Here is a 14,219-nt window from a genome sequence, read left to right on the forward strand (position 1 = left end):
ACAGGGCATGGGGGTTTTGGTCAGTTCATCACCAAGATTTTTCTTCTGCTGCTCAGGGAGAGGAGTCCTTCCCCTGCTGCACCATGGGTCCCTCCCACAGGAGATAGTTCTCCTTGAACTGCCCCGGTGTGGGTCCACTCCCATGAGCAGCAGCCAAATTGTACCTGCTGCAGTGTCAGTCCCATGGGCACACAGTCCTCCCCAAACTGCTGTAGCGTGGATCTCTTCCCACGGGGTCCAGTCCTCCAAGGACAGGCTGCTCCAGCCTAGAAGCAAGACCCTCTCTCTACCGAGTCTCCCACTGGATCACAGCCTCCTCCAGGCATCCACCCACTCCAGTGTGGGCACCTCCCTCATGGGCTACAGATGATGTAACTGCATCCCCTGTGGATCCCCATGGGCTGCAGGGGCACAGCTGCTTCACCATGGTCATCACCACAGCCTACAGAGGAATCTCAGCTCTGGCACCTAGAGCATCTTTTGCCCCTCCTTCTCCACTGGCCTTGGTGTTGCCATGTGGTTTCCCTCACATGTTCTCACCTCTTCTTCTTTGACTAGAAGCAAAACCCATGGCATTTGTTTTGATTTTCTTCTTAAATATGCTGTCACAGAGGCATTACCAGCCTCTCTCATTGGCCCAGTTTTGGCCAGCAGCATGTCCATCTTCAGAGCCATCAGCCATTGGTTCTGCCAGACATGGTGGGAAGCTTCCAGCAGCTTCCCACAGGAGCCGTCTTTGTTGCCCCCCGCTACCCAAGACCAGGCTGTGCCAATCCAATATGGCACGGTAGAGTGGCCCATAAGGCTACTGAGCCACTACTGAGCAGATCACTTCTAAGACTTAAGCAAGCAATAAGAAATCTACCTTTTGTTTTGGTTCTTGTTTTGGTTGATTTGTTGTTTTTGTAGGGTCAGGAAAATATCAAGTGGTTTTCAATGAGTTTTTTCTATCCTACTGGCTGCTGAGGAGTAGTTTTTTGAGGCTAAAAAAATCTGACTGTATGTGCAATACTGATCCAGAATTTCTTGGATGGAAGAAGATGAGAAGGGGAAGATGGGACTTGTGACCAAAGTATTGATTAACACTTGGTACACTTTATCATTGGATAAAATTTTAAGTGTTTGAATTAAATATTAGTTAATAAGTGACAATTTGGTTTTACAGATGCAAGAAAAATTTTAGCAAATTTAGCATAGGCAGTTATCTTACTGTAATTGAGGTCAACACTATCCTTTCATCTTGTAGACCATGAAAAGTTTATCTGCAACGTTATGTTAGTATATCTAGTTTATTTGGAGGTTAAAAATTATTATTTGCACATGGAAAAGATATTTTGTATGTTGTGTTCTTTCAGCTCATTGCATGAATCCCTGCACTTTTCAATTTTTCATTACCAGCAGCTTGTGGCAGCTGATGGGCAATAAAAACGATAATGTTCTTTTTCTAATAAAGAATATTTTCGTTGTCTGGAATCCTTTCTGATGAAGAGACCTAATGTCAATTTTCACTGGAAAGTAATTCACTTCATAATATATTTTCAAGAAAGGATTTTTTTAATGAAATAAAAATATAAAGTGGCTTCATCTTTGCAAAGGGAGTAACTCCTTTCTTCTGTAAAACTGTATTTTAAGTGTTAGAAACCTGTGATTGGAACCTTTCATTCTCTTAAGCTGAACAAAGAGGAGTAATTACATTATGGATCAGTTCATTTTTGTTGTTTAATTTACTGTTTGTGCTTCAAGTTACTTATATCTGCTATTGTTTCTGTTCAGACTTTTTGATCATTTACACTCACACATTCCTCTTCCTTTTCTTGTTATCTTGAGTGGAAATTTTGAAAACAAAATAAAATAGCTGGAGAAAGACATAAAGAACTCATTTGGAAAAAAAAAACCAAACAAACCCAAAACCTTGAATTGATATAAAAACACATAAGGAGCAGCATCTGATGAAAGAAATACTTCTTTTGCATTTATTCAACTATTCTATGCTCCTTATGTAAACAAAATAGAGTTAAATTCAGAGACTTTGAACATCAATGAGATTTTATAAAAGCGTGACAGTAATGTAATTTTCTTTGATTTTAAAAGCTGTGGAACTGTCAAAGTTCTAACATGTCCATGAAGTGACATTTTTGTAACTGTTGGTGAAAAAGAGGTTTGTTCATCTAGAGAAGCCTACAGATGAATACATTTCTCTTCATCCTTCCAGATCCACACAGTGGTCAGGCCTCTGTGGGATATTAACTTTCCCTGGATAGTATTGGTGCTCTCCTCAGGGTGTTTAGTGAGTCTTTAGGGATGAGAGCAGAGTACACTGTATTTTTGGAGGGGTGGCTGGAGAATTATAATAATCTGAGGTAGTTTGTGGTTAGTTGGTAAGAAAGATAACTAATTGGTGTAGTCAGCCTAGTGGGAGCTTCTGCTGAGAGAGTTGATTTTATTGTTTAATGCTTTAATTTTTAAAAAAAAAAAACAGGTAATGGTACTATGAATGAAATGCATATTTAGTGTGGTTTCATATTTTTGAAGTGTAAAGCCTAATTAAAAATAGCTTTATTATGTATTCTTATATATATATTTATTCTAATTATAAATAACTTAATTTGTACTTTCTTACTTAAGTTTTATTTCAAATATGAATGAGATAAAGTGTTTCTGCTCAAACTAAGCTTCAACACAGCAAATTTAGTACTACTTTTTAACTGCCCATTTTCATGCATATATGAATATTTGCTTAGAGCCTCCAGCAAATTGTCTTTAGGAAACAAGGCAAGAGCCAGTTCAAGAAAAGAAAAAGTAATATAATAAAATATATAATAATATATGTATTAATATATATTAATATAAGTAATATAAAGCAGCATTAAACTTATTATCCTCCAAGTCTGTTTTTCTAATATGTTTCAGGAGTTTGCAGTACAATCTCTAATCTGTATACTACAGATAAAAACTTTAGATATAAATAGGAGATAAAATACTGTAAAAGTCCAGTCAGCTTTATTGAATAATCTTTATTTTCAGATTTTCACTTTGGAGCTCCAACTTTAAAAGTTCGTATTAATGTTAATATTTTTCATATTTTTTTTATTTCTTTAGAATTGCAAATATAATGTGCCATATTTGTTAAACATGAATAAGTCTTAGGAATTATATTCTGAAATTTAATATGTACTGTATATAATACATTATTTTATTCTGAACTATGTTATAATACTATGAATTATAATCTGAAGTTTAGTGGAGAAGAAATGGCAGAGATGTTTCATAGTGCAATATATATATGTTAAGTTCCTCATAGAGGAATAAAAATGAATTGTTCTGCATACAACATTACAGAATTGTTGTCTAGGAATTAACTGATTCTTGCATTTCAGTTGTTTGGATGGCTCTTCTATAAAATCCAGCCCAAAACATTGGTCTTTGCTATTTTAGCATTGATGACAATAGAGGGATCTGCAAACCTTCGAACTCAGTGGAACATCATGGGAGAATTTAGCAATTTGCCACAGGAAGAACTTTTAGAGTGGATAAAAGTCAATACCAGACAAGGTAAACTATTCATTAATATAGGATGTTCCCATTTATTGTGAGGTCAAACCATGGAACCTGTGAGCAATGACTGCAGAGGTGTCTGCTACTGTCTGTGGCTCTGGCATGTCTACTTGTCCACATAAAAGCTAGGTCCAATGGAAAAAAGCACCAAAAGCTGGCTTTGTTAGATTCCAGGCTACTGATCTGGAGCTTTTAACCACTAGTAGAGTATTTTCAACAAAAGCACCTTTGCCAAGTCAAATTAAGATAGATTTTTACTTAAATGACACTGGTCCTGTATGTGGGTCCATGATCTCCATTTTGCAAGAAGAGAATTAAAAATGCCTATGTGTGTTGGTTGCACCCCTCCTTTTCCTAAAATGTGTCAGAAAACTGGTTGGAAGCAATGTTCAGCTACATTTTTATGTTAAAGCTGTAGTGGACTGAAATTTTATTGCCCATTTAACACTGGTGAAAGAAGTGACAAAAGTGTGTTGTTATAATGAGTATGTTATTCTACTAATTAAAAAAAAAATGCATTAAATCTTCACTCTTAGATGCTTAGTTATCTAATAGCTTATATTCAAGGTTAAAAAAAACCCCAAATTAAAACTGATTTTGTGCATTTCCTGTTGATGTCACATACAGCCTTTTAAAAAGGAGTACCTTACCCTCTTCATGATTTTTCTACAGGATTACTGTTCAGACATTTGAATTGCTTCTCTAACTGTTTGATTCCTCATTTCAAAAATGCCTTTGATTGTGTATTTCAGATGCAGTTTTTGCAGGAGCAATGCCTACAATGGCAAGTGTTAAATTGTCTACGCTTCGTCCTATTGTTAATCATCCTCACTATGAAGATGCAGGATTAAGGTAAATTTTGCAATTGATGTTTTATTTGCATCTGCTCTTGATTCTCATAGTGTTTGTAATACACAGTAGGAATGGCATCATGTTATATTGTAAAATTTGTTAAAATCTCACAGACTTGGATTTGTTATTTCAGTCAGATTGAAAACACATGCATTATTTCTTGAGGATTTGTCTTCATCAGAATGGATATACTCCAGGGACAGATACGACTTCAAACTAACATCCAAGAAAATCAGAATTAAATTATGGAATTGGATTTCATCTGTAGAATTATATCCTTTCTTCATTCTAGTTACTCCTGACATTGTAGACAGATATTTTTTTTTCCAAGATAGCTAGGGTATTTATTTCTGTTATCTTTCTGTGATTGGCTGTCATTTTTTAGGATAATTGGTTAATTATTGAAGCTGAAACTTTGTAGTGGAATTACTAAGATTTGTACTCTTCTTGTTTTCAAAATCAGGATATTTTCCGAAATTTAAATTGATTTATCTGCAAAGGTCATTAATTTTTTTTACTAAATTTAATAGTGTTGCATCATTTTTTTTGTTAATTTGGTGTAACTACTTAAATCCAACACAACAAGAAAGCAGCAAGGTAGAGGGAGTTAAAAGAGAAAGGGCAAGAATTCATTCTACGTGCCTTATGTCCTTAGTTTTCTGTCTGGCATTAACTGTCTGGCTTTAACTTTTGGTCAGCCCTGAATTGGACAGTGGGACTTAGATGATCACTGTAGTCCCTTTCAGCTGAAATATTCTGTCCTAGTTACAAAATCACAGGACAGGGCGTTTGGGGAAAAATAAGGTACAGGCAGCACTCCTGTTAAGTATGAGAAAATGAACAGGCTTTAACAGCATCATGCTTTGCACGTACAGAGGAGGATATTAGTGGATTTGGTATGGACTGGCCTGGTTTTGAGGGACCTTAAAGGTCATCTGGTTCCAAAACAAGATCATGGTGTCCAAGGGCTGATTTTGCTTGACTGCTGTAGGCAGACTCCAGGTGCATTTTGAAAATGCTCTGCATTTCTAAATGTCCCAGCAAGGGCAGAGTGACCACAGTGACACTCGGTGACGGGGATATTTTGTGGAGAGACTCACAGAGGATTGATTCCTCCTGGTCACCCCAGTCCAAGCAAGGTTGTTTCTAGCCTTGAGTATTACATGGTGAATGCATTTCTTTGACATCTTTATACTTTCAGTTCACAGTACCCATAGATCTTGTTATAAAATTGTCTCCTGCTGCAGAAAAACCAAAGGGCTGTATTACTTGTTCTTGGAATCATTATATTTGTGAAGACGTAATCATACTTAAGCAAGTGGCACAATTAATGTAAACCTTGCTTTAGCAGTTACCTTGTGAAATAAAAAGCCTTCCTCTCCAGTCTAAGGTTAAAGCATAACATTTTCATGCTCTATTGCAGCTAACCCTTAGATTTTTCTTTTTGAAGGGCCAGAACTAAAATAGTGTATTCCATGTACAGTCGAAAACCTGCAAGCCAAGTAAAAAGAGATTTAATAAAACTAGGAGTGAATTACTACATCCTTGAAGAGTCATTGTGTGTAAGCAGAAAAAAGTAAGTAATCTCCCTTTTTCTCACAAGAATGATACACCCCTCAAATACGTAGTCGAAGATTCTTATCAAGTTTTGAAATGTTGATTTGTGCTTTATTTATTAAAAGTGTTCAAAATACATTTTTGTCCAGCATCTATAGATAGTAATTGCTAAAATTGACTTTACCCTCATTAGCAACCCTGTGTTCTTTGTGTGAACCTGGAAAGCTGTGTTGTATGGTTTTTTAAACTTCACTGGAAAACAAAGAAGTCATTACAAAGGAAAGAAGTAATTACTCTCTGATGGCAAGAACAGATGTATGTGTATAATGAAAGCCTAGTATGAATAAGGTGCAGAGTAAAAGATAGAGCACCAAAATGTTATGACCACTAATACTCACTAAAAATTTTATCACATTTAAGATTACTTCAGAAAGAGCTATGCTTTTTCTTCCCCCTCCTCTCCCCGTGGTTTCTCTTTCTGCCCTCCAGAACACAATTTTATTTTATTTTCATTTAGAATAAAATTAAATATATCTCTTTAATTTCTTTGCTATTCTCTTTCATAAAATTAGAAAATTCTGTTATTCTAACTTTGAAAGGCAGCTGTACAGGGAATTGATGTTGGCTGTGATCTTTTATAGAAAGCAAGAAGTTACTACTTTTTTAAGGTGTTTTATTTCCTGAATTTTCTTTTGAAATGTTAGCAATATGTATACCACCTTCCATTTTATAGGAAGATTTAAGGGTCCCTAGTAATGTATAATGTATTGCATAACTTGCATTGTTTTATGTGCTTCCTCCTCCAAATTAATTCTTTATTAATTACATAACCACAAAAGCCAGATGCATTTTACAGATTCTCAATACAATTTTTAAATTACTACTTTATTTATTGATTTTGTAATCTGGTAATTTTTCCAGTATAAAGAACAAACTTAAAAAAATACAGATGAACACAATCAAGTATTCATGGGGCACTGTGAAGCAAGCTTTGTGGTTTTTTTGTGGTATTTCTTCATTTCTCTTTTTGTATTCCTATTTTTTAGGCCTGGCTGCAGCATGCCTGAAATTTGGGATGTCGAAGATCCTGCTAATAAAGGAAAAATTCCTTTATGTACGCTTATGAGCAAGGATTCCAGGCCATATTTCATCACAGTATTTGAAAATAGCAATTACAGAGTCTTGAAGATTCCAAAGGAATAACATTTCAATGCAATGAAGCATCAGTCTTTCAAATCTTTAAACTAGTAACTGTAAGAATTCTAAGTCAGAAATACCTTTTTTACTAGACTTAAAATGGAAAAATGTGTATTTTATTTTTTACCATTTTAAGTGAATTCTGATTATAGAAGTATCTTAAACCTAACAGTTTGGATTTCTATTTCAGGGTCAGTCCCTTGAGATTTGCTATGCAAATGATTATATGTTTGCACATATTATTTAACACTGATCCAAAAAGAGCTAAAAGTAGCTATGGAAAAGTTGGTAGGTGGACTTGAAACTTCATTTTTCTTGGTGCATGTTATTGGATTCCTATTGATATTAAAAAAAGAAGACTAATAAGGGTAATATTTGCAGTAAGCAATAGTTTAGCTTCTCAGTGTCCAAGGGTTTTTAGCATTCTTATGCATTCAGAATAAGCTGGCGTAATATACATTAAATTTTTAAGGGAAAATGCTTTATTCAGGAAAAAAATCTGTCATAGCCTTAGAAAGATACTAAAATAAATCCTTCACTGCCTTAACTAGACCTTCAGCGCCTAACTTGATAAGAAATTACTTTCAAAATTTAATGCCCTTTTTCCTTTCCCCATATATTAGATCCTGGCTGGACCTTTTCATCAGCATTAAAGAAAAATGAAATTTATCCCAGTTGTGCTATGGGTGTAGTCAGTTGTGTGGGTATAGTCGCTCCAGCATTATTAAACTGGTTCTGCTGTTCTTCTGTCATCCTGATGTCACACCAGTATTATAATTAGATAATAGATATCTCACTTTCCGAGATACCCAGTGCAAGGACACCCTTTAGTCGTTTAACTGACTTGGTAGAACTTTTGTATGTTTGTTGCCATTGAGAGCAATCACAGTAATTGTGATTCTACAGCATCATATGACTTCTAAGGTCTGGTGTTTCGCCGTGTATCATTCATGGTTTGGATTTGTTTCAACTCAGTTTTTTTTGTTCACATCGGTCTATTGGTATGACTGGTCTTTTTAGCCCTAATAGCATCTGGTGGTCCTGGATGTTACAGGGGCATCATCCATCACGCCTGTAACAGTGTCAATTAAATGGGAACCTGTGATAAAATAGTAGTATAACAACTGATCAGTATTCTAAGACGTCTTATTTTTTTATGATCTGTTTTATTGAGAGGGTGAGGGACAATGGCTGAAAATGCATTAGCTTTTTAACTTTTACAGAATAGATTTTGGAAAAATTTCTATAAGGAAACTCAAAAAAAAGGGCTTTTGGGAAGTCACTTTTTAAAATGTTAATTGAATTCAAGGAAGCAGGAAAAAAGTCTTTATATAAACATTGTGACTAGTGTTTCGGCACAAAAAGGTACTGTATTTTTATGAAGTTTATGCCAACTGTTGACATGTACTTACGTGGTTAAATAAAAAAGAGAAAGATGGAAATTGTTCTCATGTTTCTGGTAGGTGTTACACTTCTCTTATGTCTGTTAAACTGAAGTTTAACACAGTTACCACCGCAGATACGATTGAAGCTGAACTTTCAACTAAAAGCACAGAAGGGCTGCAGATGATTAAACCAAACTCACACACCTCTTTCTGGCTTCCTTTTTATTCAAAATATCAGTGCAGGAATATGTGAAAAGACTGGTGGAATAAAGAAACATTTGAAAGGTAAGGTTCAAAGATGTACTTTAAAATTAATTTTAAAATGTTCATCATTTGTTGAGGAAGTGACTGTTATTCAGTACATGGCCAGACATCGCAAATTTTCATCTCCAGGGATATTATGCTGTCCCTCTCTTTGAACTGCTCTGAAACCCAAATACGTATTTTAATCTGTTTGATATTGATGTGATAAAATTTAGTAATGATTGTGAGGAAGAAGAACGTGAATTCTTGAATCAGGTGTCTTACGAATTTGTCATCTTGGTGATTTGATGTCAGTTTCAAAGGAAAGAATTTTTGTTAAAATAACACAACATTTAACATAGGAGCACCGTGTTAACATTACGCTTATCACTGCGACATCAACCAGAAAACACAAGTTGGAGGCTTCTTAGCTCTCATTGAAGTTGCTTTTCTCTTTGCAAGATCCTGATCGAAAAATGTGTAACACAATAATGTTAATACATGTAGGCCTTGAAGTAATTTAGGCATGGGACTGGAATACTTCCATACTTGAAGGTACTTTCCATTATGTTTTATTGATATGGGATCATTGTGCTGGTTTTGGCTTTGGGCTGTGTTTTGGCAGAGCCAAGGTGTACTGCCACACTGGCCAGGAAGTTGGGGATGTGTGGGAAGTGGGGAGGAGACACAGCCAGGACAGGTGATCCAAGCTGACCAAAGGGACATTCCAGACCGTCTGACATCATGCTCAGTGTATAATAAAGTGGGGAGAGGGAGGAGGAAGGGAGGGATGTTTGGAGTGATGGTGTTTGTATTCCCAAGTTCACCATTGTGTGTGATGGGGCCCTGCTCTCTCCAGAGATCACTGAACACTTGCCTGCCCATGGGAAGCATTAAATTAATTTCTTGGTTTTTGCTTGTGTGTGCAGCTTTTGCTTTCTATCTTCAACTGTCTGTATCTCAACCCATGAGTTTTCTGGCTTTTGCCCTCCTGATTCTCTCCCCAGTCCTGCTGGTGGAAAAGTGAGCAAGTGCCTGTGTGGGGCTTGGCTGCTTGCTTAGGTTAAACTATGACAATCTGCATGATTTGTCTGTTGGAATCTGAAATACTGCTTGCTTTGCATTAAATTTCTTCAGTACAATGGGCACAATTAGAATTTGGTATCAAACTTCTGATAATTGTGCAAACTTAATAATAAGTATGGAATCCAAATAAAGCACCTTTGTGAAATGAAGGCACTCAGTCCTATTCAGTACTGCCCTGCTCTTCATTCTATTCATACACCATTAAAAAGAAAATGCTCTTTTGCCTGTTTCAGTTGAAACGGTGAACTTGAATCAATCTCTTGAATTTTTATGATTAAGCCATGGAGTTCCAAAACACACGAGTCACTCCAAGTGAAGATATGTAAGGCATGGTGTAAACACAGGGTTGTCAGAAATCAGCAATGTTTTTCTGCATGGCATGCAGAAGGTCTAAATATGGGAGCTGGTCAGTTGTGCAGAATTTGCTTGGGTAGTGAAACCTGTCAGTGCTATAATAAGTTCTCAGCTGTAGCTGTACAACATAAGCACTTTTATTTCAGTACAAAATCAAAGTCAAGTGTTCCAATGAACTGTTTGCAGTGAAGCTATAAGCTGACCTTTTAGGTTGGAACATAGTAGGACAATTTACAAGTTAGGCAGAATCTCCTCAGTAAACTGGCTTGTTTCTGGTCTCATGCTGTAAGTCTCCATTATCAATGTAATTCATAGAATGTCTGAAAGCATCAGGTGCTCAAGTGGGTTCATCATGTAACAGTTCAACAACTTTATTGCTTCCTGTTACAGCATATATGGAACACTTATTGCCAATAGATCATGAGATATGGATAGAAAAAACAGAGTGAATGAATACTATTGATTTCATATCTGGCTGAGGACTCAGAGAGGATCCCTGTGGCCAGTCTTCCACCCTGTCAAGGTTATTAATGTTTAAACTGAGTCTTGAGGGCAAACAGCATTCATTTTGCCCATTTGGTAGGAAAGATGAGATAAACTTTTTAGCCTGAAGAATATGAAAACACTGACTGGATCACATTTACAAGTGATATTGAGCCTGCAACAGGAAAACTTCTCTCCTTTAAATGTTTACCTGAAAGGAGACAAATCACTCTGGTTCATTCTTTAGGCTTGACCAAGCTTATTTTCAAAGCCAGTGCACCAAATTTTGACTTCCCTTACTAATAATTCCTGTGTTAAACAGCTGAAGAGTATCATCTTCATGTTACTAAACAACCCTTTGCTCAGCTTCTCTGACTACAAGTCCCTGGAGTGTCTCAAGGTGCTGTTAGCAAACATTATTTGTAGGCAGTTAATGTTTTGGTGTAGGTATCTCTGCTTGAGCTCTGCAAAAAAAAAAAAATCCTAGCCTCTTCTGAAGTATTGACTTTTATAGTTTAACTATTTTTGAAAATCCTGATTTTTTCTTGGCTTAAGCAAGGTAGCAAAGCCTGAAAATAGCCCAGAGTAGGATGCCTCCTATATTTTTTCCTAAATTAGCTTTGTGATGGTGTATGAATTGCTGTCTTGGTTTTATTTGGAATGTTAAAATGGAATGCATCTATAGTTGGAGAAGTTTATCTTCTACTGCTTATTAAAAAGCTTTTGAAAAGGCTAAAGTTAGAATCAAGCTTAGTAAATGCACTGAGTATAAATTTTTACATTCCTGGATTATTTCAAAGGCCATTCGACTGAAAACATGAGTTGCATGAAAGAACTAGGTGTAGATGTTTTCCTTAACCTTGTTTTAGATCCTTGTTGGATTTAGCTGCAGTTATTGCAGTCATGTAATAAATAATATTTGATTTGATACATTTCGGCTATTTTTGTGTTACTACATAATTTTTTCATAAAATGTTTTGGGTTGGAATGGTCCAACCCCCTGCCAAGAGCAGGGATACCTCCCACTACTCCAGGTTACTCAAAGCCTCATCCAGTCTGACCTTGAAAAATAAAAAGGAACAATTATTTTGAGAAAGAACAAATGGTAACAGATGATCAAAAGAGGTTGTATTCCACAGTTTCTTTATTCAGAATTTTAGAATTTGCTACATTCAATGCTTAAAACCAATGAAACTTTACTTAGCAAGTGGTGCTTATAGAATCTGTGACTAATTTTTAAGCTGATGAAGTCTTGTCTATTTACTAGAACTACAGGTTTGTTTTATCCATTAGGTTTTGCCTGAAATAAAATGATACTGTAAAAACACTGTTGAATTAGGAAGTTGTGACATGTGTTGTCTTTTTGCCTTCCTTTGAACCCTCGATGTGCAACCGAATTCATATTTGAATTTAGAAGGAAACCTGTGCGCTGATGGCTTGTTTTGTGAGGTTGTCCTTACTCATGAAGAAGTAGTGAAGCAATAAAGTTCCAACTGAAATAAAATGAAGAGCAGAAATATTTGCAATGTTGAGGGACAGCTGGACTGTCGAAAGGAAACATGGTTTCAATAAAGTCAGATTTCATTTAGAATGTCTCTTTCTGGGTTGTTTTCTTTCTTTTCCTTGTGTTCCATTTTGTTTGATTCTGTTTCTCTTCGGTGCTGGGAAATGGAATAAAACTGAACAGAATGGACTTAAGAAAAATTGTATAGCTGAAACTGAGAAGATGTTTGTGTCTTCCAAAAATGACTTGGTTTTAGTAAATCTTGTCAAAATGCTTGGCTTATGCCAATGATCAGAGCATGTGGTCTTCTTTGTGATCTTGAACCAGTGAGTTAGTAGGAGCTGGATTTGTTCTTTGGCAGGACTTGGTTGCTGCTACCCTAAGCATCACATTCAGACATGGGTTCCACTAAAGAGTTTCTCCAGGCTGCTGGAAATCTGCACGACATCTTTTAGGTGCAGCCACCAACCACTATGACCAAGTTCCTCAAGGACTTTGATTTCATCTTAAGAGCACTTTGGAGAAATGTTATATACTGCGTCATGGTGCAGTCCTTTGGAAGGAGTATAACTTGGTCTGACTAATGAATGTGACCAAGCCCACCTACAGGGGCGACACTCTGGACAAAATGAGGGATTGTTGGGATTCTTAATCACTGAAAACATAACAAAGCTTAGTACAAAAGAGGTGAATGAATGGCATTTCCAAAGGTGTGAATTATTTGTGTGCCTTCATTCTAGGGTGTGCAGACTTGGCCCAACTTCCAGAAAAAAAGTACTGGTCGACTCAGTCACTCAGAATGGGCTACTTAAACTGAAACTTTCACCCCAAGAGGAAGGGAGAGAAACTGATATCCTACAAGTAGCTTACACCAAGCTATGTGTATAATAGTTGTTAAAAAGAGTAGTGATAGTAGTAATACCAGTAAATCTTGGAAGTGTTTAAAGAAAGAAATATTTTTTAAAAAATTAATCTTTTAATTAAAAGATTGCCTGATCCTCAATGATCACTGCTTCAAGCTGCCCTTTTCCTTTGGATGTAGGACTAGAGTTTGTTCATTGTTTTTTGCTGCCACGTGAAGAATTGCACAGTCCTTCCACTCTGAGGCTCTTTTTTTGTTCTCTTTCCAAGACTGAGGTTAAAGCACATTAAAACAAGTCACTGAAAAAGCAACAGGAGGATATTGCTCTACTATGCTAAGCAGTTCAGTTGGAAAGCTTTCATGAAGAGCTGCTCTTAATGAATGTGTGACCTATGCAATGCCTACTCCTGCTCTCGGAGTCTTTGAAGCAGAAGACATGACCAGTGTGTTTAAAACTACAAAATTTGAATGGTGGTTATCACTTCATAGCACTATTGTTTAGCAGCTTAACTACTTGGTTTATCTTTGTACAGGTGTGTTTTCTGAATTGTTTTGAATCATGTAGACCCTCTCAGCACATGGTTGCTGTCAACGTTGCTGTCAGTGAGGTGAGGCACAGGACCTCTGTTCCCATTTGCCTCACACTGTGCTTTCCCCTTCCTCCCCCACCTTTTTTTCACACCCTTATCACCACTGTACTTTATCTAATGCCTCTGTGTTAAAAGTAATATTCCACTCTGTGACTAAAGGGATTTAAATGCTGTCTGTGCAGACCAGGCAACTATGATGGAGTTACCTGTTCTGTGCTCCCTTATTTAAATTCCACAAATAAATAACAGCAGTGATGAATCCTTTTATACTGCTACCACTCTGTCAATGCCTACAGTTCCTTGTGGATCTTTCTTCTGCAAATTTGTGACAGGAAATTACAGAAAATAAACATGAAAATGTTACTGTACATTTCATTAAGCAGAGCAATTTCCTCTGGTAAAGTGGCCAAAATGTCAGAAGATATTCTCTGACAATGTTTCAGATCAGACTGATCTATTTTGGTGGGTCAGATTACACTTGTTAAGAACCAAGGATGAGGGAAGCACACAATTTGGAAATAGAATTGAGGGTGAACAGTACAGACACATTT

At 36.5% G+C, this 14,219-nt stretch overlaps 1 protein-coding gene across 3 annotated transcripts in view; it reads left to right on the forward strand.

Annotated features, from left to right (window-relative positions):
• Window positions 1–8,603, forward strand: part of DPY19L1 (dpy-19 like C-mannosyltransferase 1) — a 46,794-nt gene extending 38,191 nt beyond the window's left edge. For all 3 annotated transcript variants that reach the window (XM_086847557.1, XM_086847549.1, XM_086847562.1), the window contains exons 20-23: window positions 3,378–3,552; window positions 4,308–4,407; window positions 5,858–5,983; window positions 7,011–8,603. In XM_086847557.1, the coding sequence (XP_086703683.1) occupies window positions 3,378–3,552; window positions 4,308–4,407; window positions 5,858–5,983; window positions 7,011–7,167 (558 nt within the window). In that variant the 3' untranslated portion in view covers window positions 7,168–8,603. The remainder of the gene's footprint in view (window positions 1–3,377; window positions 3,553–4,307; window positions 4,408–5,857; window positions 5,984–7,010) is intronic.
• Window positions 8,604–14,219: the final 5,616 nt, after the last annotated feature.

Source organism: Cyanistes caeruleus, chromosome 1 (genome assembly GCF_971803275.1).
Source record: "Cyanistes caeruleus chromosome 1, bCyaCae1.hap1.1, whole genome shotgun sequence".
Lineage (NCBI taxonomy): Eukaryota > Metazoa > Chordata > Aves > Passeriformes > Paridae > Cyanistes > Cyanistes caeruleus.